We start from the raw sequence: 21,944 nt of genomic DNA, 5'->3' as shown, positions 1-21,944 counted from the left end.
TATTTATTATGCAAGTGTCCTATTTTATTGAAATGCAATTAAGAGATATTTAATTTACAATTAAAATTGATATTGAAATAAAAATTACAATAGATTAGAATTGAAATCGAAATGATTAAATCTCTTGATATATATTTTTTATGATCAAAATTAAAATAAAAATTTAAATCATCAAAAAGAGCAGAATTTGAGCTTTTGATGGATTAAATGATTCTTATTTTTTTTCGAAATATCAAAATTTGAATGAGATCCTTCCAACCAAATAGTTAGAATAGGAGTCACTTATTCTCATTTTGATTCCCGATTTCAATTTTTCTCAACCAAATATTTTCTTAATATATGCACCAATCTTGTGATACTATCTAATTATATTTTATTAATAATTTTTGCTTATTAAGTTTTTATAGAACAAAGCTTCTGTGTGTTAGACACTACTCAAGGATCTTACAATATTTGCCGCCCACAATTTCATATACACTTGGCTAAGTAAATAAACTTTTATTATTCAACATCTTCGGTAAGGAAACAAGATAAGGTATCCATCCGCTAAAAAAAAAAAAAAAGAATTTATCATATTTTATTACTATTAGAAAATCACTTGCATCAATACACCCATGAATGTATATTATGTGTGCCTAACACCAGTATCAATATCAATGAAGCGCATGACCGTAAACATACGGGACTACGATAGTATTGTGCAGTCGTGCACCCTCGAGGGAGGCATCTCCCAATATATTTTTTGTATTATTTATTTTTAAAATTATAAATAAATAAATTAATGGTTATGGTGGCCCCTATGTTGTTACTGTAGCAGTCTCTTCCGAGCCATCCGATATGATTTGGACAAACATTCCGTGATTTGTGGCGTAGGCGATCACGGGATAACTATAATTGGTTTGAAATAACCATATTAGATCAAATCTATTCGAGTATAATATTTGCCATGAAAGACTAAACCAATTATGTCACCTCCCCATTAGGTTTTTAAAAAACCATGGAAAGGATGAGGATCGAATAATATACAACTAAGATAGGGGCCTACAATTATGATGCCTAATCAATATAGTTGCTGATAATCTGGTGAATTAACGGGCCATTAGCCCCATTGTCAAATCCTGGGCTGGGAAGCAATAATTTGATTAAGGAGGTGAGCGATCCGAATCGCTCACCACGGTGACAAAAACCAGTCTCCTACTCCCTCACCCACAACGAGACAAAGTGGAAATAAATAAGAAATAACTCCACGAGCATGTAGTTAGATGAGACGCTGGGGCACGGTTTCTAATTCTATAGGGTTGGGGTGGCGGTTTTGACTTAGGGGAAGGAGAGACACCAAACCCAACGCCATCCCTGAGGCATCCAAAGCTAACCCGCAGTAAACCAAGTACTACTATGGGGCCCAACCACAGTGCCCAGAAAAAGATCCCTGCCATATGACATGAGATTATTGGTTCGACAAATGGGGTCGTGTGAACCAGCAATCCTTTGCTTGCAACGTGGCACGATGAGATTGTCCTGGCACCAGAGTTGGGCCCCAAAAATTTCTTGTATAATAAATTCACCAGCTAGACAACAAAACTTCCAAACCGCCCATTGCCATGCAACATATCCCACCGTCCATTCGTCCACCCGCGGCGATGCGAGGCCAAAGAAGTCTTGCGAGGAGCCAAGCAAAATACTAGCTAAGAAGGAATTGATAAAGAAAAAGCTCACCTGCCTTTCCTCTTTCTAACTCCCACCCCATTTCTGGAGCCAAAGCGGTTTGTTCCAGAGTCCACAGTGCTACAAGCGTGCGTTAGAGAGAGAGAGAGAGAGAGAGAGAGAGAGAGAGAGAGTTAAAATTAAGAACATACCGTCCCTTTGTTTTTTTCTATTTTAGAGGTCTTTTTCTTCCAGAGTTTGATGGAAGAGATGAGGGGGGAGGAGATGGAGGAGGGGAGTTTGATCGAGATGTTGGGCTCGGGAGAGGAAGAGGGGTACCTTTTTGGTCCGCCCTCTTCTCTATCTTCTTCTTCTTCTAGTTATTCTTCTTCTACGACGGCCTATATGCTCTATTTTGGTGGGCATGAGGAGGAGGCTGTTCCCCTTCATGGGATTGCCCAGAAATCGAGTGATTCCTCTTTGTCCTCGCTCTCCTCTTCTCCTCCTTCTACTACCACCACTGCTACTGTCACCAGCTCCAAGTCATCAAAGGTATGCTTTGCTTTGACTTGTTGGTTTTTAGCTTTGTAAGTGTGAAGATGTAGCTGATGGTGAGCAAAATAACTCTTACCTGTTAGAAAAAAGTTGAGGCTTGTAGAGGTGGAGCAGGAAGGAGGACAACCGCAGCTAGTAATACTACTGCTCACACCTCTGTTACGAGTAAGAAGCCTAGGACTGAGGGTTGCTCTAGCCATGGTTCAATCAAGGTTTGGTCTTTAATTTTGTGTTTGGATTTTTATTCATGATTTTTGAATTACTAATGATTTTATTATATAGTGAAATCTGTGTTGACTAATAAAACGTTCATGGTGGTGAGAGGGGATCAGGTCAGGAAGGAGAAGATAGGAGAGAGAATTATAGCATTGCAGCAATTGGTTTCACCATTTGGAAAGGTGAATGCTATCGTCAATCTATTATCCTTAGTATAATCCATCTCTCTTCTTCTTGTTCCTTGTAGTTCAAATTGAATGCTAGAAATAGTAATTTCTTCTTCCTAGAATACTGGTAGTAGCTAGCTAGCGAGAACTAGTTGGTACAAAATTTTCTGGTCTGATTGACCTTGACTGTTGGGAACGCAGTCTGATACGGCCTCGGTTCTTCACGAAGCCCTTGGTTACATCCGGTTCCTTCACGACCAAGTCCAGGTGCGTTTGTGCTCATCACTCTCCACCTCTTTCTCTCTCTCAATCAGTGACTATTCCTCTCACATGCTTCTCTTCCTCTCTTTCTTCTGTTCTTTTGTCTCAGGTTCTGAGCTCTCCGTACCTGCAACGCCTGCCATCCTCTGCCCACCTGCATGTAGGGCCAAGCCTCTCTCTCTCTCTTTCTCTCTCTAAATCTATTTTCTCTTTTTCCACTGATCAATAGTCTCTATATTATCTTTTTCTTTTATGAACTTAATTCCAATGGAAGGAGGAGAAAGAGGTGGAGACGAGAACAAACGATCTAAGGAGCCGAGGGCTGTGCCTGGTCCCAGTGTCATGCACGGAGCACGTGGCAAACAGCAACGGTGCGGATCTCTGGTCCCCAGCCATGGGAAGCACCAACTCTTCCTCTTCCTCAACGAAGCACTAGGCCATCCTTTCCTCTCTTCCAAGCGTTTCTTCTTGGGTTGTGTGTTTTGTTTCTTGTGTTTTTTCTTTTTCTTTTTATATTTACCCTTTTGGGTTCAACCCCTGGCCTTCGGCTGCTGCTTCCTCGTTTTTTTGGGTAAGGGAACAGTTACAGAAGAAAAGAAAGTTTACAGAGGAATAGAGGGGAATAGGGGTAGAGGGCTGTAACTTAGAAGAAAAGGTAGAAAGGAAAGGACAATCCTTTAACAATATATATATATATATATATATATATATATATATATATATATATATATATATATATATATATATATTATGCCTCTAGCATAGAACATGTTAACACTAGGAAGAAGTGAAGGATCGTTGTTTTTGTGGGCTTTGCTCTGTTAAGCGATATATATTTTAATGCATGCTTTGGAGTTATATGGATTCTGATTACGATGGCCACATGCATTGGTTTGTCATTCGCCTTCAAAGTTTAGAAAGAAAGGGCCTTAAGCTTATCAGCTTATGCTGTTTGACTCCTGGTTGGTGAATAAAGACACCGTACCATGTAAGGATGTATGACTTGTAGATACGTGGATGCACCCTTGTCCTGTATAAAATCCTTGCATTACATGGAGACTTCTGCAGGAATTCATACTTTTTAATCCATTTGTTTGGTAATTTACTTTTATGATCAGGTACTAGGGGCTGACTATTGTCTCAATGTAATTTGCTTTTTTTGTTTTTGTAGTGCTTGTGATCATATGCTCTTCAACAATCGTGGGTTGGCTTAGTTGGACTTGTTGCGCCACAATCTTAGGATGGTAAAAGGTTTCCTTTGTCTGCATTTGATATACATAAATTAGTAGTTGTGTAAACCTGGAAGCTTGAGCTATGAGCTAACTAGCAATACTACCAGGTTGGGGGAAAATCTTGGTCTTCGATTGCTTACGAAACTAAGACGGCAGAAGTTTGGCCAGGGTTATTTACACCTTCCTGATAAAGTGTAAGTTGCTGTTGCCACGCAGCCTACAACTTCAATCATTAAAAAAAAAAAAAAGAGGGGAGGTTCGGACACGGGTCGGGTGGCTAGATTATGTCGTTGAATTGTGGTACGTTCCAGCAAAGGAGACGAAACCTGGTCGCGAGGCCCGGCTAGCCATCTGTTGTCCCTTGGAGATGAGTTCTGACGGATGCCAATTGGGATTTGGTTTATGGCCTGTCTCCAATTTGGACGCAGCTAGAAGCTATCAGCCCTCCAGCACCACCAGCACCCTTGTGAAAACCCCTTGCTTTTTCCACCAAAAAGAAACATCATAGCCATGAAATCTGTATGATCAGCAGGGAGTTGGCAATGGATATTGGTGGGCTTCTTGTTTTGGATCTTCACCAGGAACAGAGTAGTTTCCATCAAGTCCTTGAGTTAAAAATCACAGAACACTGTTCCCATCAATCAGTCTGTTTGTCGAAAAGAGATAACGCATGCTAGAGCGGGTCCAACCATAAGTTCAGTCACTGTCGATTGGTGGAATCCACTTTAAGGGATGCCAGATGATTTGACTGGATGCCACTTATGGTACAGAGGGATTAATCTTAACCCTTCGTTTTCATGGAAGAGAATATATATGGATCAGCTGTGGTGCATGTATTGCACCATAGAGTACTGTATCACACTCAATATCATCATCAAAACAATATATAGCTCTCGTAAAAGCAGTTTTACTATGCTATCTATCTTCCGATGGTGGCTATTGAACTTGATATAATATTCTACGGTACAATCTGTACTGCAGAGAATCCTAGCACCATGGAAGGTTGCCTTCCCTCACTTTCTGAAGTAGGGAAAATGGCATTTATATCAAGGGAGTTTGGGGCACTGCTCTTTAAAGGAGATATCCTACCAAACAAGACCGACCCTCCCAAAGAACAAGAAAAGAGGAGGGTGACTCCTTGTGGATCCCAGACACACGCCAACATGTGCCAATAATTGACCAGATGCGCCTAGCCGGTCCGCACTGGATAAGGACACCAACGGCCTTCAAGTTTTGTCCCATACCCCCATAGTTGTTATGGTTTGTTTAGAAACTAATTGCATGATTGAAATGAGAAAAAAAAAATAAAAAAATAATATATATATATATATATATATATATATATATATATATATATATATATATATATATATATATATATATATATATATTGCCATTACGTTGTTAAGGGACGATAGGTGGCATGCAGACGAAAGCAAGTATGCACATTTATGGTATAAATAAAAAAGTTAATATATGTAACTAATTAGTGTGGAATCAAAGAATGTCCATAGGTTTGCCCTCAATTGAAAAAAGGATTAGGCTGGTATTCCAGATATAACAGAAAAAAAAGGTAATATTGTCCTCTTCATGGATCCCATATTTGATTTTGCAATACTGGAAACAGGATAGAACAGTAATCTACGCCGCCCGATACTTATAGCCCCGTGTCAAATTTTCTTATTTGACAAGAAATCAACAAGACCAACAATTGGGCTAATGATATATCATCCTAGATGCAAAACTCGTTCTAATATTATTGCAACAATAAATCATGCAAGATGACGTTTTGTATTCTTATCATCCTAGCTAGAAGCAACTCAAAAAATTCTTATCACCTAATAAACATGGCTCCACAAGAATAAAAGATGGTTCTTTTAGGGCACACAAAGTATTCAAACACACCAGCACCTTTTAGTAATAATTGGACCCATATTTTGGCATATTCTGATTTCAATATTTGATACAACAAAACAATAATGGAACTATCGCTGCTTAAAAATTATGTACGCAAAAACCCTACTTTGACGCATTCTGATTTCAATGTTTAACAAAAAAATAATAATACAACCATCACAGTTCAAAAGGTAATTGTTTATGCTTGTATGGAGTATCTATCTCTATTTTTGTATTGCACATGAATGCAGCATGCATGTAGATATGTATGTAAAGAAGGCATTTGAAGCAACTCCATTAGAGAATTGTGGCAACCATAACCAGAAAAATCAAATCTTGATAAATTACAACAGCATAATTGGAATTTAAAAATTGAGCTGAGGACAAAGTTTTTTAGTTAAAGAGCAACTAGGCTTTGACCCAAGTTGAGCCTTTGTAAGGGTTTTGTACGACAAACACAAGCAAAGAAAAAAGGGAAAAAAAAAGCTATAGGTTAGGCTGGATATCATATTCAGAATATACCAAACATAAATAAATTAACCTTTTTCTAAGTAACATATGCTGGATATCATATTTAAAGGGCTTGCAGATGGTACGGACACTAAAATGTAACGTCCTTCTCAGCCATCCTCCGCTCTTCAATTTTGGTAGTATTGCCGTTGAGCTCCGGAATGCGGTATGGTCCGTAGACAACTGGAGATCAGTTGGTAGACCTGGAGATCAGTTGGTAGACCAGGTGAGAATGGTTGCCAGTACTTGCAACCATAAGTCTACTTAATGGAGATTGTTCGGTGAAAGATTCTTCATTGATTTAGTCGAAGTTTAAGGAACGATCAAAAAAAAAAATTTTGTTCCAAAAAAATCGTACGATTTAATATCGTTGACATATGTGACTTATCAAGATCTAAAAAATAAGTATAGTAATCATTGCATTGATCTGGTAGTAGACATATAGTATAAATAGAGTTTCTCTTTTTTTTCTTCTTCATTTGCTTGTTTACCTTCCACAAAAGGACTTATTTTGCCGATCTCCATTCAAGCATGACTGTAGTCCTCCATCGCTTCATCTTGTCTAGCATTGGCCACCTTCTCAACTCTTGATTCCGGTCACTACTGCTACCGCTGTGAGTGTCCGCTTCTCTCTTTTTTTTCATCCATTTATCCTTTCTTTGTTCCTTTATTTTTCCTTTTTTCTATTCTTTTCCTTTTATGTCAGATCGTGGTAAGGAAGCTGGGGGTAAAAATCGCCTAAGTGACTGGAGTTCTTGGTCATCCTCACCTCGAGCTGCACTCAAGAATGGACCTCGCGCCTCTACCAAGGTGGGCTTGTTGTCCTATGCTGAACCTTCCACATCCCAGCACTCTAAGAGCCTGGATTAGGATTTTGAGAGGTATTTTGGATCGAAAACGAGGAGTCCAACGTTACCGAGCCTGACTAGGAAAGGTTCATGCTTAATTCCATATTCCAAAATGATATCACTTAGATGCCCTAGTCTGAAGGATTGGGTGATCCAAGCTTCGGGGAGATGCCTCGGGATATACAAGAAGTCTTTTTTTGGCCGATCTCAAATTTTTATTTCATCTTTTCATCTATAATCTCCTTGACTTTTACTGAATAATCCCAGCTCATTTTGCTCCCAACTTTTTTTGGATTATTTATTTTTTCATTATTCTTTGTGATCTCTTGGCATCAAGCTGAGATGCTCCCTCTTCCAAGAATTATTCTTCTTAAAGAGGCATCCTCGACAAAGGGACTGGTGGTATTTTGCTCCTCAAATCTGTCATCAATTTATCAAGGGGTTGCCCTCTCCAATAATGTTTGAAAGACTGTTCTTTTTTATTTCAGTTGATCACCTCTGGAGCTTCAGCTGGATTTGGGGTGAGCCTAGTGGATCTCCGAATAAGAATCCTCATCCCTTTCTCTAGGATAAGGAGGCCTACCATACATATTGCTCAATGTTGAGGTGCTGCTACAGCATGAATTATTGACCGAGCAGATATTGTATGATGCCGGACTGAGTCTAACCAATCTCTAGAGTATGATTCAACTTCTTTGTATTTTGATTTTTGTTCTCTTATTGTTTCATTGCTTTAACTTTCTTTCTTGGTTTTACAGCAATGAGGCCTAGAATTGATCTACAATGCTTTCAAAAAAAGATCAAGGTAATCTTCTTGGTGGGCTTCATCCTTAAAGAAGCTGAGGACCACTCTAGAGCCGAAGGCAACCCCACCTCCACCCACATCCACCTCGGAGACCTTGTGGACCTTGTGGAGATCGATGATGACTTTGTGGTCATCAAGACAACCCCTATCAGGTCAGGTCCTCTCGCCACATTGAAATGGACCCAACTTAGGGCCCTTTGTCACCACTCCAGTGTTCCCTGATGCTGAAGCCTTTAGTAACCATATTCACATCATTGTCATCTGTACTACCTATGAACACCTCAGAGTAAGCTGCGCTTGAGCCAGTTGAGCAGGTACCTTTGTCTAGACCCGATGAGAACCTCCTCTCCTTGGGTATGAGTGTCTAGGCTCTTTGGGTATGAGTGTCTAGGCTAGTGACTCCAAGCTCCACAATCATCAGCTTGCTTATTAGCTGATGAAGATGTTATTGTTGCTGGCCGACTAGTCAAAGAAGAAATCTCATCATCTGGACAAGATTATAAACACGTGCCATGCAACACTCCTTGGGATAAGGTTCTTCACTGCCATCATTTTTGTTTCAGTTCTAAATCAATGTCTTGACTTTTCTCCTTTTTGCAATTGACCAATGACATCAACATATCCTTCAAGAGGTGCTTGTCGGCTTTGGCCGATTGAGCTACTCCAATAAGGAGAAGGCCCGAGCAATTGGACTTGGGTGATGGTCGTGGAGGAACATTTGAGGGGAACAAGCAAAGGTAGCAGAAGTAGAATCAGCTCGGATTGAAGCCAAGCTTCAATGTTCTCATGATTGGATTGGCATGTTAGAGGGTCAGAATGTGAAGGAAAAGGTAGTGGCCAGGGCCCTCCATCAAACTGTTGCCGAGCTCGAGCAGGGGCTCCACCTTTGTGAGCAGGTGATCAACTCTATCGAGGAGTAGAGGGCCACTATCGAAGCTTCTCAGGCCTTTGAAGCCGAGGTCGCCAAAGGCTTGGAGACCGCCTACCAGATTAGCTTCGAGGACTGTAGCGCCCAAGTTGCCTAGTTTTTCCCTAAGGTTGATGTGGGACATCTAGTGGTCAGGGGTGCAAAAGATGAAGCCAAGGAGGAGGAGCAAGTTGCAGATGAGATTGGCACCACCACAAAAGTCAACCTCGAGTCCATCCCCGAGATCATTCCTAAGCCTAACACTTAGGTTCTTTTACTTTTCTTTCTGCAATCTTTCATTTTGTTTTGCTCAGCTTGACTCCGAGCTCTTGTAAATACTTTAATATGAATGATTAACTCTTACTTGTAGTGTTCATTCTTTGCTTGAATCTTGCCAAATTAGGAGCTCGTAGCTTGGCTCGATTTTTGATAATTTGTCATATCCTAGTTTGGGCTTAGGTAATTTGCAATCCGAAGTTACTTGGTCAAGGTCATTCTCTTACCAAGGTGCTTATCAAGAGACTTTGTAGTATTCAATTGTTATCCAAGGCAGGAGATCGAAGGGAGGTCATCTACTAAGATCATCTTTAGGCCGACGTCAAATTTATTCACTTGTTGTCTTGACACATTGAATCTTGGTCTTGACCAGAGCTGAGTTAGTTGGTCAAACTTGTTATCGGTAGGTAGTTAACTTGCATTGATACCAAAATTGAGGCTGTACTTCCATCGAGGGGTCGGTTAGTATGTCATTGTAAAACAAAATCTGTTTTGAGTAATAAGGTTTTGGCCAGAGCTGAGATGCCTACTTGAGGTCGGTAGCTTTGATTGTGGAGGTCTTAATCAAAGCCAAAGTATCTCCATAAGGTTAGCACTAAATTGCCTCTGCATTCGGAGGTCCCAGTTGGAGGAGGGTATCCTTGTGAGGTCATTGCATATTCAAATTTGACACTTGAAAAATTCGGTTGGAGATATTCTTCTTTTATAAATCAATGATTTTGCGATCTCAAACTTGGATGGAGGTTCCAGCCGATAGAGGTCCCCACTAGAGTTGGGGTGTCTCCATTTAGTTAGCTTATATCAAACTTCAATTTTGGAATTTTTGGCAGAAGCTGAGATATTTCTAGCTAGCGATCATGTTTGTCCCGAGCTAAATCGGTATTCATCGTAGCTTTTCATAGTAGGCCTGAACAAATTTGCAAGACAAATAAAGAATGTATTTATTAATTATTCAAATACAAAGTGAGATCTTACTGATAGTGCACCTTTAAGTTCTTGGCATTCCATATCCTTGGTATTGGAGTACCATGGAGATCCTCAAGTTTGTAGGTTCCTGAGCGAATGACTTTGGAAACTCGATAAGGTCTTTCTCAATTTAGAGTCAGCTTGCCTTATTCAGTGGGTTTGAATACTTTAGCTCGTTAAAGAACAAGATCGCTGGGTTGGAAGATCTTTGACGTAGGCATTGTAATAACTGGCCACTCATTACTAGTACAATGCCATTTTGACTCAAGCTTGTTCCCTTATTTTATCCAACAAATCAAGGTTGGCATAAAGCCGATTAGGATTACTTTGCTTATCAAAGTATTTTATTCTAATCATCAGTAGTCCAATCTCAGTAGGGATTACTGTTTCGGTCCTAAAGGCAAGGTTGAATGGCATCCCCTCTAATTGGTGTTTGAGATATAGTTCGATACACCTATAAGATACTATAGAGTTTTTCAGCTTAGAGTCCCTTCACTTTGTTCAACCTTGCCTTGAGGCCCTACAAAATAGTTCTATTAGTTACCTCGACCTCTCCATTGGACTATATATACCCAACCGAGATAAGCTTATGGTCAATGTGAAGATTCGAGCAAAATTCTTTGAACTTTGGATTATCAAATTGCCATCCATTATCGATAATTATAGTTCGGGACAATCCAAAGTGACATATTATGGATTTCTAGTTAAAGTCTCAGACTTTCTTTTTGGTAATCTATGCGACTGGCTCGACTTCAACTTACTTGATAAAGTAGTTGATTGCAATGATAAGAAACTTCCATTGCCTAATCGCTTAGGAGAATGGTTCAAGGATGTTAATGCCCCATTAAGCAAAAGGCCAAAGGACAAAGATCAGAGCAGGCTGAGTTGCTGGTCGGTACTAAATATGTTGGAGTTTCACCATTTCATGCATACAAAATATTTCAAAATGAGTATGTAGCGAAAATTTAAAAATTCAGATTAAATTTAATTTAATTTAAGCATGCATAAGATTAAATCTTAAAATCATAAATAGGATCAACATATGTGAGATAAGATTTAGATACAAAAATCAAATATAGAAAAATAAATAAACTTCATATCTTGACGTGAGTCGATCCACATCACAAATTGATGATCATGGATGTCATCCGAAGGTCCCTTGAAGCCGCACAAGTGTCCAGCCTCTACGGATATCCACACGAGACTTCGATCTGATCAAAAGCTTCTTGATCTCATTAGGATGCTAGCTCCCTTGCAGAGATCATATCTTGATGGTTGAAAAATCTTCTTTTCTCTCAAAATGCTCTTAGAGAAGAAAAAAAAATAGGAAGATGATGATCTCTATGCTAGAGATCATGAGAAGAATCCTTTCTTCTCTTTTCTTCCTAAAATTCATGCACCAAATCTCTATGCTAGAGATGTAAAATTTTTGTCTAACTTTTGGACAAAGAAGAGAGATAAAATTCATATCCAAATATAGATAAAAGAGAGAGAGAAGAGGCCTCAAACAACTAACCTTTGATTGTTGGTAAGAAAGAAAGTATATCATCTCACTTACCTTACGCCCATGACATTCATGCCGTGCCCTCTCCCTTGCAATTTTCTACCCACATATTGCTTTGATTTTGGCATCTTAAATCTGATCACAATCAGCCCATCCAATGCATCATAAGGTGCATGGTTTAAATAGGCAAAGGGGATAGAGTTTAGATAGGAGATAAGAGTCCAAACTCCTTTGGACTCTAAGAATTTTATGCCGCCCCACCCTTTATATTTTTGTGCCCAGGTTTCTCACAGAAATAGGAGTTTTTGTGAACTTCTTACATGCTAAAAGGAGGAGAAGGTGTGGCATCAAAAACTGGTCGGGCGTGGGCTTCTTTTGGCATATGAAAGAAGTGTAGTCCAATCCACTTAGAACTCTTATTTAGGTGGCAGATTTAAATCAAATAAAATCCTAACCAATTTTAATCATATTAAAAATTGATTAGATCCAAATAGATAAAAATTCAAATTTGATTAGGAGCTCAAACTATTTATATTAGATGTCACTTAATTAGAGAAGGAGTTCTAGTCCTTTTGGACTCTCTCTTGGTGCTTGAGTCAAACTCAATTTAATCCTAATCCAATTAGGATTTGGTGCACCCATAAAGATGAAAATTTTTAGTCCAAATAAAAACTTAAACACTTTTGTTTAGATCCTAGTCTAATTAGAAATTAAGTTAAACTGAAATCCTAATTCAACAAGGAATCATTCTCTCATGCAATTTGGTTATCTCATAACCCAATTAGGTTTGGTCAAATCAAATCCATATCAAGTCAAATTAAATCTAATTTAATTAGACTTGACGCAAACTCCATAGCTCAATCAAATTAAACCAATTAGCAATCCAATTATCAATTAATCCTCCTATAACTCACTAACTCTTTAGTGAATTACTTAATTATAATTTTTGTATTAGATTAATCATCAATCAAATTGATAATCAAATTCTATCACGATTCATAATTATAATTCAACCATCTGATCAGTCAAAAATCTCTTTATGTGTGACTTCATAGATTCTATTCTATCTGGTAGTGAGATATATTATGATCCCTATCACAATATCATCAAAACTCTTTTCAATGGGTTGAAACCATTTCATCTCCGCCCATCAAGGATCATCGATCATCAAGATGATGCTCGTAGGTCTCACAATCCATTAGTGACACCTAACAGTATGTAGTGGCAATCCAGCAGAATAAAAAGTGATGAACTTCTAGGTGCAGTTAACGTATGATACAATCCCTCTATGATGAGTTTCGATCAAATGACAGATTATGGATAAATCGTCAAATCTCATCATCGATCATATGATACATTCAATCAGCTCGAGTCCATATGTGATTCTCATGAAAATTCTTTTCCATTAATCATACTGCTATGGCCATAGACTTAAAGACTCAGCTTCTTAAATCCTATAGGACTACTTTCTTCTGCTAGGATCGATAGATCCCATCTAGATGCACATCCTACTTTTACAGTAAACCAACTATCGCCAACATCCACTACAAGAATTCATTGAGTCAATATTTATGTGTAATCAAACTCTAGCAACTTCACTGCGAACAGCTGTAACATCGCAGGTCAAAGGATCAGTTATACAACTACAGCATCGAGAAAGTCACTAACGAGTGAGTAGACATCCATTTGACTTCTCGTGTTGGTCACGCTCAGTGCTAGTTATTCTCTAACAACCACCTGCACTCTCGCTCTAGTGTCACTACACTGCAGACTTGAGACTCATCTGTCTAAAGGAAGCGATCCGTGTACTGGTCTATCTAGATCAATCACCATCCCTATAATGATCCTATGACCAGGAGCAATTTAAAAATTAAGCATCAATGACATATGTTTCAAATTCTCAACTCTTTGAGAATATGTATCATCATCTTGTTATGTCCTTCGATGATTCATGGATATATAAAATATGAATGGTAATATAAATACCCATAAAGTATAAAAATATGTCTTAAAAATATAATATGCATCAGTCAAGATTGGTTTCTAGGGCATACATCCAATAATCTTTCACTTGCACTAAAGCCAATCTGCCATGTACCAAGCCCCATCTTCACAAGATAGACTTTAGTCTTTGGCTAGCCAAGTGACTTACCAGTGGGTTATCCGCATCTTATGTAGAGTTTACTCTCTACACCTCTATGTATTTCTACTTAAGATAGTTGCGTGTTCTGCTACTCTATATGCTTGGATATCTGATGAGATCTAGGCTCATGACATATGGTGGTATGACATCTACAACTAATATTAGAACCAAAATTTATCCTACACATCTACAGTGTACTCAGTTTTCATTGATCGATTGTTTGAAATCCTTTCAAGATATCGACATGATTACATCCAATGATGTAGACATTCTATCACCAACATCAGAAATAAAATCTGAATTGATGTATCCTCTTACTCCTAGCTTTGATCCTTCTCTAAAATTAATAACAAATCCTTAGTTCTTCTCAAGAATTTAAGGATGTTTTCACAGCAATCCAGTGCTCTTAGCCTGGATACAACTGATATCTACTCGTGACATTTACAGTATTAACTATATCAATTCAAGTATATTTAATGGCATACATTTATATTCGAGAAGATAGCAGACCCCTCTACGAGATTTTTATACTGAACTCTTTCAGCATCTAGTCTCTATACTTTATCTATGAAAACACAAGCATCCAATTGTATCTATCTCTATAGATTTTCAGAATATATAACGCTTGCTTCAGGTCTTTCATGGAGAATTCTGTATACAATCATATATTAATCGATATCAGTATTGGACACTCCCACTGACCCTTTTGAAAATACATAATTTCTTATTTTTGATCAAATAATTTGATTGTTTTATCAAAATGAATGTTCCAACTCTAAGATTATTTCAGACTTTGTGATCTCCTATTACGAGAAGTGAAATCCATAAGCTACTCCATATAGAAATTCTTCAAAAGATATCTAGTCAGAAAAGCTATTTCATATTTTTTTTTTGGAGTCGATGTCTAACATCGCCTCATTGTAGATTTTGAAATCATCTCTATGTTCTTAATCTCCCATGAGAAATAATTTTTCTCTACATTCTCTGTTAAGCATACCCAAGTATCTTTCAAGAGGATCGAAAATCCTACTGTATGTACGATGTGGAGGAGGAATATATGTATACTAGCTCATTATGAATAGGTTCTTTAGGTCCTATAGCTCGCTGTTCTTCAGAGACACTCTTTTCGAGCTAAACTTTCCTCCCACTATTTCATCTTGGTTAAATAATTTTTTAAGAAGATAGCATGTCGGGTCAAATCACATAGTGATCCTTTCAGAAAGTAGTATCCCAAACTCTTTTAGGATGAGCTTTATAAATCTATCCTCTAACATATCCACCTGTTGTCCTTGACACAGGCTGGACATCCTTGGATCTCTAATAACCAAGATTCAGTTCTCACCATGCCATATCTCATATGGTGTGAAACGAACAAATTTAGAGAAAATCCAATTTCATAGAAATAAAATATGTCCCTAAAGAAACAAAATAAATCAGTGAATTCCATCATGGACCGGACCATATATCATATAGTCCCATAACTCTTCTTAATTATCTTGTTGAGCTGAGATGTATTAAGAGGGGTCCAATATGAAATTATGCCATTTTATGAGATAACTAAAATTTTTTTTTCATTGGTATTGCATCCTCGATCCGATCAAAGTATCTTTAGAATTTTTTGATTTGCTTCTCTACTTTATATTTAAATTTTTTGAACCTTTTAAAATTTTTAGATTTGTATCTCATATACTTACCCATACCATGATCAATCATCGATAAAGATAACGAAGTAGAGATAACTTCTTTTGTTAGCACATCAAATGGGCTACACACATCAAATGTGTATTAGGATAAGTATCTCAGTGGTCCCTTACATCTTGTCCTACAAGAGTAGCTTGGTCATATTTTCTCAAAGAGATGATGCACAAACTAGATATGACTCAACAGTCAATGAGTCCAAAAGCTCATATTTCTTCAGTTTGTAAGTCATTTTTTCTCCTACATGATCTAGCCTAAAGTTCTACATATACTTAAGGTTTATCTCAACTCTGGATTTTTCAGATCAATAGCTTTTACTGCTTGCTCAATTAAGTTTACAAATGCATCACCATGCAAATAATAGAGACTGTCTCTAAGAACTAAATCCAAATGATAATCACAAAGGATAGATATCCTTGACTACAGCAGCAACTCTTATCCTATTGTCAATTTTAAGGGTTACTTCCTTACCCTTTATCTTCCGATAGACTCCATATAAAAATACTAGAGTTTAAAACTCAACTGGAAGAAGAGAAAATCGTAAGGATAGTATTGAGCAATTTTGACATGCCTACTCAAGGTATGTCTTTATTTCTTTAGGCTCTCTAGGTATTTACTTCTGAACTCTTTCAAGGTTCCCTTATTATTAACACTTTGACCAATTCAGATAAGATGCCAATATAGTCATTTATACGATAGTTTACCATAAACTATCCATATAAACTAAACAAGAATCACATGATCAAATCCATAAGTAATTCCTTGTGCATAGTCATATCGAGCCTTTTAAGCTCCTTAATATCTTTGATTATCATCAAATAATGATCATAGACTGACTGTCCATCATGTATTTCATGCGCTGTGCGACTCTGATCACCTCACAACACTTGTAGATGAATCAATGTGTCGTTGGCAATGAACATGTGCTCATGCATACGTTAGAGTTCATCTAACATGGACTTCAACATATAGTACCTATCTTTATTATCATTATTCATCCACTCATCAAGTATAGCTCGTTGATTTTAGGTTGGACAGGCTGTTAATATTAGAATAATTTGATAGAAAATATTACTTAATTTTTTAAAATTAAGAATGATTCTTAGGTTTGTGAGCCAGTCTTTAGTTTCAGTTAAATGGTTGATATCTAGGATCTAAGCTAGAGGGTTGGAAGCTGACACAATAAATATCAGAGAGCAAAAATTCTAATTGGATGTTTGTACTTATTTCATAATTTGCTCTAGAGACTTTTAGATGCAAAAAGACTCCTACTATTTTATCAGATCTTCCACACTCTCCGGGTGGAGAAACGAAAACCCTAACATGATAACTGAATTTTTAGTGGGTGCTGTGGTCCCACCAATACCGTATATTTCATCTAACAGTTATTGATAACACGAACATCGATGCATGGATAACTCTTTATCCAGATATTTCTTTAAGCATGTTGCAGCTACTTGGTCTCTAAGTCATGTAGGCTTACCTAACAATTATTGTCCACACTTCTTAGTTAAGTCAGACCCATCATTCACAAGAAGATGCAAAGCTGTCATTGGGTCCCTCACCTAACAGTTATTAGACCCAACCTCATCTTTATCCTAGAGCAACTCTTTGCTAATAGAGTGGTTGTGTATTTCGGATGTAACTGAACCACTGTGACCAGCCGAGAATAATCAACGTCGGTAGCACCCCCGTATATCTACAATGGTGAAAGACCATTGGACTTAATATTTATGAAGAGATTTGAGTTTAGATCTCATCTAATCAGTCATCACATGACTGATCTAATTGGCATGGGCTAAATTGAATCGCTAAGCAACTATATTTGAGACTCAATCTTTCAAATTGGCCAGATAAGTAGAGATTGGTGGGGATCCCTCCATTGCTTTTCTCAAACATCAATAAATTGAATAGATCAGTGAATGAAATTAATTAAATAATCACCTTTCAATTACTTGCTTTAGACATCAATTAGTTAATTGGTCCAAATAAGTTAGCTTAGGTAAATCAAATTCGAGTCATAGAGCCGAATTAGGTCTTTAGATTAATTGATTCTACATATGGATCTCAATCGATTCGATCAACAATAATTATATGATCATAAGCTCTATTGATCTCATCCTAATCAACACTTGACTCGGTTTGATCAACTACTAAAATGATTTTGATCCATTATGATCAAATCAGAAATTCTAGATATAATCCAATTATATGATCTAATTTTGATCTATCCATGACCAATCCTTCATGCACAAATACTAATTTTAGATCTTAAATCTAAATTTTTATATCTAAATTCTTTACATGAATAATATGTTTTGATCTTGAAATAATTTTAGATCATACATATAAATATATATCATATGCGTGAATAAAGTTCAGATCATAGAAACTAATTTCAGTCCTAAACATACTTTTATATATCATATATATGAATCAAAATAGATCTTAAAACTCTTTTCAGATCTAAATAATAAGACATATTATATATGTGCTAAAAAAATCAGATCTAAAATTTTATTTAATTAAAAATTTTAATATTATTTTAGGACAACCATTCAGCATAACAAGTTATGCCAGGACAACCTTATATCAGAACGACATCAAAAACTTTCAGATCTGAAATTTTTTCTACAGATTTTAGATCTAAATCTTAATCGCATGCATATGACGTGGCTCTGATACCACTATTAGAGTTTCAAGATTTTATGCATGTAAAATATTTCAAAACGAGTATGCAGTAAAAATTTAAAAATTTAAATTAAATTTAATTTAATCTAAGCATGTATAAGATCAAATTTTAAAATCATAAACAGGATCACATATGTGAGATAGAATTCAGATATCAAAATTAAATAAAAAAAAAACTTCATATCTTGATGTGAGTCGATCCATACCACAAACTGATGATCATGGATGTCATCCGAAGGTCTCTTGAAGTCGCATAAGTGTTCGGCATCTACAGATATCCACACGAGACTTCAATCTGATTAGAAGCTTCTTGATCTTACCAGAGTGCTAGCTCTCTTATAGAGTCGCATCTTGATAGTTGAAAAATCTTTTTTTCTCTCAAGACACTCTTAAAGAAGAAGAAAAAAATAAGAAGATGATGATCTCTACGCTAGAGATCATGAGAAGAACTCTTTCTTTTCTTTTCTTCCTAAAATTCATACACCAAATCTTTATGCTAGAGATATAAAAATTTTTGTCTAACTTTTGAACAAAGAAGAGCAAAAAAACTCATGTCCAAACATGGACAAAAGAGAGAGGAAGAGGCCCCAAACAACCAACCTTTGGTTGTTGGTAAGAAAGAAAGGACACCACCTCACTTACCTCACACCCATGACATTCATGCCGTGTCCTCTCCCTTGCAATTTTCCATGCACATATTGTGCTAGTTTTGGCATCTCAAATCTGTTCACAATCAGCCTATCCAACACCTCATAAGGTGCATGGTTTAAATAGGCAAAGGGGATAGAGTTTAAATAGGAGATAAGAGTCCAAACTCCTTTGGACTCTAAGAATTTTATGCCACCCCATCCTTTATGTTTTTGCACCTAGGTTTCTCATGAAAATAAGAGTTTTTGTGAACTTCTTACATGCTAAAAGGAGGAGAAGGTATGGCGTCAAAAACTTGTTGGGCGTGGGCTTCTTTTGGCGCATAAAAGAAGTGGAGTCCAATCCACTTAGGACTCCTATTTAGGTGACAGATTAAACCAAATAAAATTCTAACCAATTCTAATCATATTAAAAATTGATTAGATCAAAATAGATAAAAATTTAAATCTGATTAGGAGCTCAAACTATTTAGATTAGATATCACCTAATTAGAGAAGGAGTTCTAGTCCTTTTGGACTCTCTTTTGGTGCTTGAGTCAAACTCAATTTAATCCTAATCCAATTAGGATTTGATGCATCCATGAAGATAAAAATTTTTAGTCCAAATAGAAACTTAAATATTCTTATTTAGATCCTACTCTAATTAGAAATTAAGTCAAATCCAAATCTTAATTCAATAAGAAATTATTCTCCCATGCAATTTGATTATTTCATAACCCAATTAGGTTTGATCAAATCAAATTCATATCAAGTCAAATTAAATCTAATTTAATTAGACTTGATGCAAGCCTCATAGCTGAATCAAATTGAGCCAATTAGCAATTCAATTGCTAATTAATCCTCCTATAACTCACTAACTCTTTAGCGAGTTACTTAATTACAACTTTTGCATTGGATTAATCATCAATCAAATTGACAATCAAATTCTATCATAATTCATAATCATAATTCAACCATCTGATTAGTGAAAAATCTTTTTGTGTGTGACCCCATAGGTTCTATTCTGTCTGGTAGTAAGATATATTATGATCTCTATCATAATATCATCAAAACTCTTTTCAATGGGTTGGAACTATTCTAACTCTGTCCATCAAGGATCATTGATCATCAAGATGATCCTCATGGGTCTCACAACCCATTAGTGACACCTAGCAATATGTAGTGACAATTCAGCAGAATAAAAGATGATGAACCTCTAGGTGCAGTTAACGTATGATACAGTCTCTCTATCATAAGTTTCGATCAGATGGCAGATCATGGATGAATCGTCAAACCTCATCCTCGATCATATGATAGATTCAATCAGCTCGAGTCCATATGTGATTCTTATAGAAATCTTTTTTCATTAATCACACTACTATGGTCATAGACTTAAAGACTCAGCTTCTTAAATCTCGTAGGACTCCTCCTTTTGCTAGGATCGATAGATCCCATCTAGGTGCACATCCTACTCCTACAGTAGATCAACTATCGCCAACATCCACTACAAAGACTCATTGAGTTAATATTTATGTGTAGTCAAACTTCAGTAGCCTCACTGCGAGCAGCTGTAACACCGCAGATCAAAGGACCAGTCATACAACTGTAGCATCGAGAAAGTTACTTATAAGAGAGCAGACATCCATGTAACTTCTCATGTTGGTCACACTCAGTACTAGTTGTTCTCTAACAACCACCTGCACTCTTACTCCAGTATCACTACACCACAGACTCGAGACTCATCTGTCTGAAGAAAATGATTCGTGCACTGATCTATCTAGATCAATCACCATCCTCAAGATGATCCTATTGAAAGGAAGGAAATAGTTTCTCTCCAGAATATCCAGATTGTATCTAATTTTTTTTTTAATATTCTACTTGTTTAAGGATCAAATCATTACCTGAATTGCAGTGAAACCAGGGATCAAATCCTAAATTATCTGATATAAATCTTCGCGGAGGTCTGGATATGCAGACTCTCTACTTCGCATGCACGTCAGATGCTGCAGAAAAGCAGGATGAACTCCAATCCAGTTGGCTTCGTATACACAATCAATCGAGGGATGAGATGTGATGATGTGACACCTCACACCAGTAGGTAGGATGTCCAAGAAGGATCCACGTCCAAGGAGAGGAGGCGGCAATAAAAGAAGAGATATAGAAGATGAAGGACCTTTCTCTTCACACGCCTATCTCTCTCTCTTTTTCTCTTCTCTCAATTTGATTTGTTTGCTATTCTATTCTCTTCTCTCATCCATAGGTAAAGATCCTCTCTATTTATAGATGATTCTTATGATCCAATGAGAGGAGGACTCTTTATTCAAATATGATTTGAATTAGTCTATTACTCATGAAAGAAGGACTCCTACATGAGATATAATTGTCATCACTTATGATATCTACTTTGCACCCACTCTCACACCTACTTGGGATGCCCCAAATAAGCACCAAACTAATTTTTGATCATGCTTCATGAGTGGATATTCTCAGTGCAAGTAGGAATACTCATATCTCATCTAAAACAGGTCCGATTCGAATCCGATTTGAAGCTGGTTCGAAACAATTTCGAAAGACTGTCAATCTTAAACTCTTTAAGACTTTTATACCAAATCTAACTTAGATTTTGGACCTATTTAAGTCTAATTAATTCAGATCTAATCTGAAATTAATTACTACTTAAATCCAATCTTTCATATGTTCCATGGATCATAAATAGAAATTATTCATCTCCGAGATTGAACCTGAACCTCATGTGTAGTGCTAGCTAGACATACTCAACTCTTTAATCCTGTTTGACTCATAACTCAATTTCAATCAAGTTAGCTTATATGTTCAATCAAGTTAAGTACTTTCAGATTGGGCATATAAACATATGTCAATTTCTTCCTACTTTGTCTGACTTGTGTGCGTGACTCCATGGTTCAAACACTAAGTCAGTAGCACAGGAACCAATTCCTGTACTAATCGAGATACCATCTAGCAATAGTTTCTAACATCCA

General features: G+C 36.9%; 1 protein-coding gene and 1 long non-coding RNA gene across 6 annotated transcripts; both read left to right on the top strand.

Moving 5' to 3' along the window:
- The first annotated feature begins 1,712 nt into the window (after positions 1-1,712).
- LOC105057700 (uncharacterized) lies at positions 1,713-3,987 on the top strand. 2 transcript variants are annotated; one of them, XM_073251868.1, is made up of 6 exons: positions 1,713-2,196; positions 2,283-2,411; positions 2,532-2,597; positions 2,784-2,849; positions 2,953-3,003; positions 3,073-3,114. In XM_073251868.1, exons 1-6 carry the CDS (start codon positions 1,906-1,908, stop codon positions 3,097-3,099), a joined length of 630 nt encoding a protein of 209 aa, XP_073107969.1. In that variant the 5' UTR covers positions 1,713-1,905; the 3' UTR covers positions 3,100-3,114. The 2 variants fall into 2 exon arrangements, with proteins under 2 accessions (XP_073107969.1, XP_010938699.2); XM_010940397.3 differs by lacking the exon at positions 3,073-3,114 and adding an exon at positions 3,118-3,987 and having other exon boundaries at positions 1,728-2,196.
- A 1,522-nt stretch (positions 3,988-5,509) lies between these two features.
- Positions 5,510-9,417, top strand: LOC140855642 (uncharacterized). 4 transcript variants are annotated; one of them, XR_012138595.1, is made up of 4 exons: positions 5,510-7,095; positions 7,188-7,291; positions 7,818-8,008; positions 8,088-9,417. It is a non-coding gene; the product is annotated as an uncharacterized lncRNA (long non-coding RNA). The 4 variants fall into 4 exon arrangements; XR_012138594.1 differs by having other exon boundaries at positions 7,188-7,731; XR_012138593.1 differs by having other exon boundaries at positions 5,510-7,291.
- The last annotated feature ends 12,527 nt before the right edge of the window (positions 9,418-21,944 follow it).

This window comes from Elaeis guineensis, chromosome 2, assembly GCF_000442705.2.
Source record: "Elaeis guineensis isolate ETL-2024a chromosome 2, EG11, whole genome shotgun sequence".
Taxonomy (NCBI): domain Eukaryota; kingdom Viridiplantae; phylum Streptophyta; class Magnoliopsida; order Arecales; family Arecaceae; genus Elaeis; species Elaeis guineensis.
Note: the sequence above shows the minus strand (reverse complement) of the source record. Positions and strands in the feature narration are given on the sequence as shown.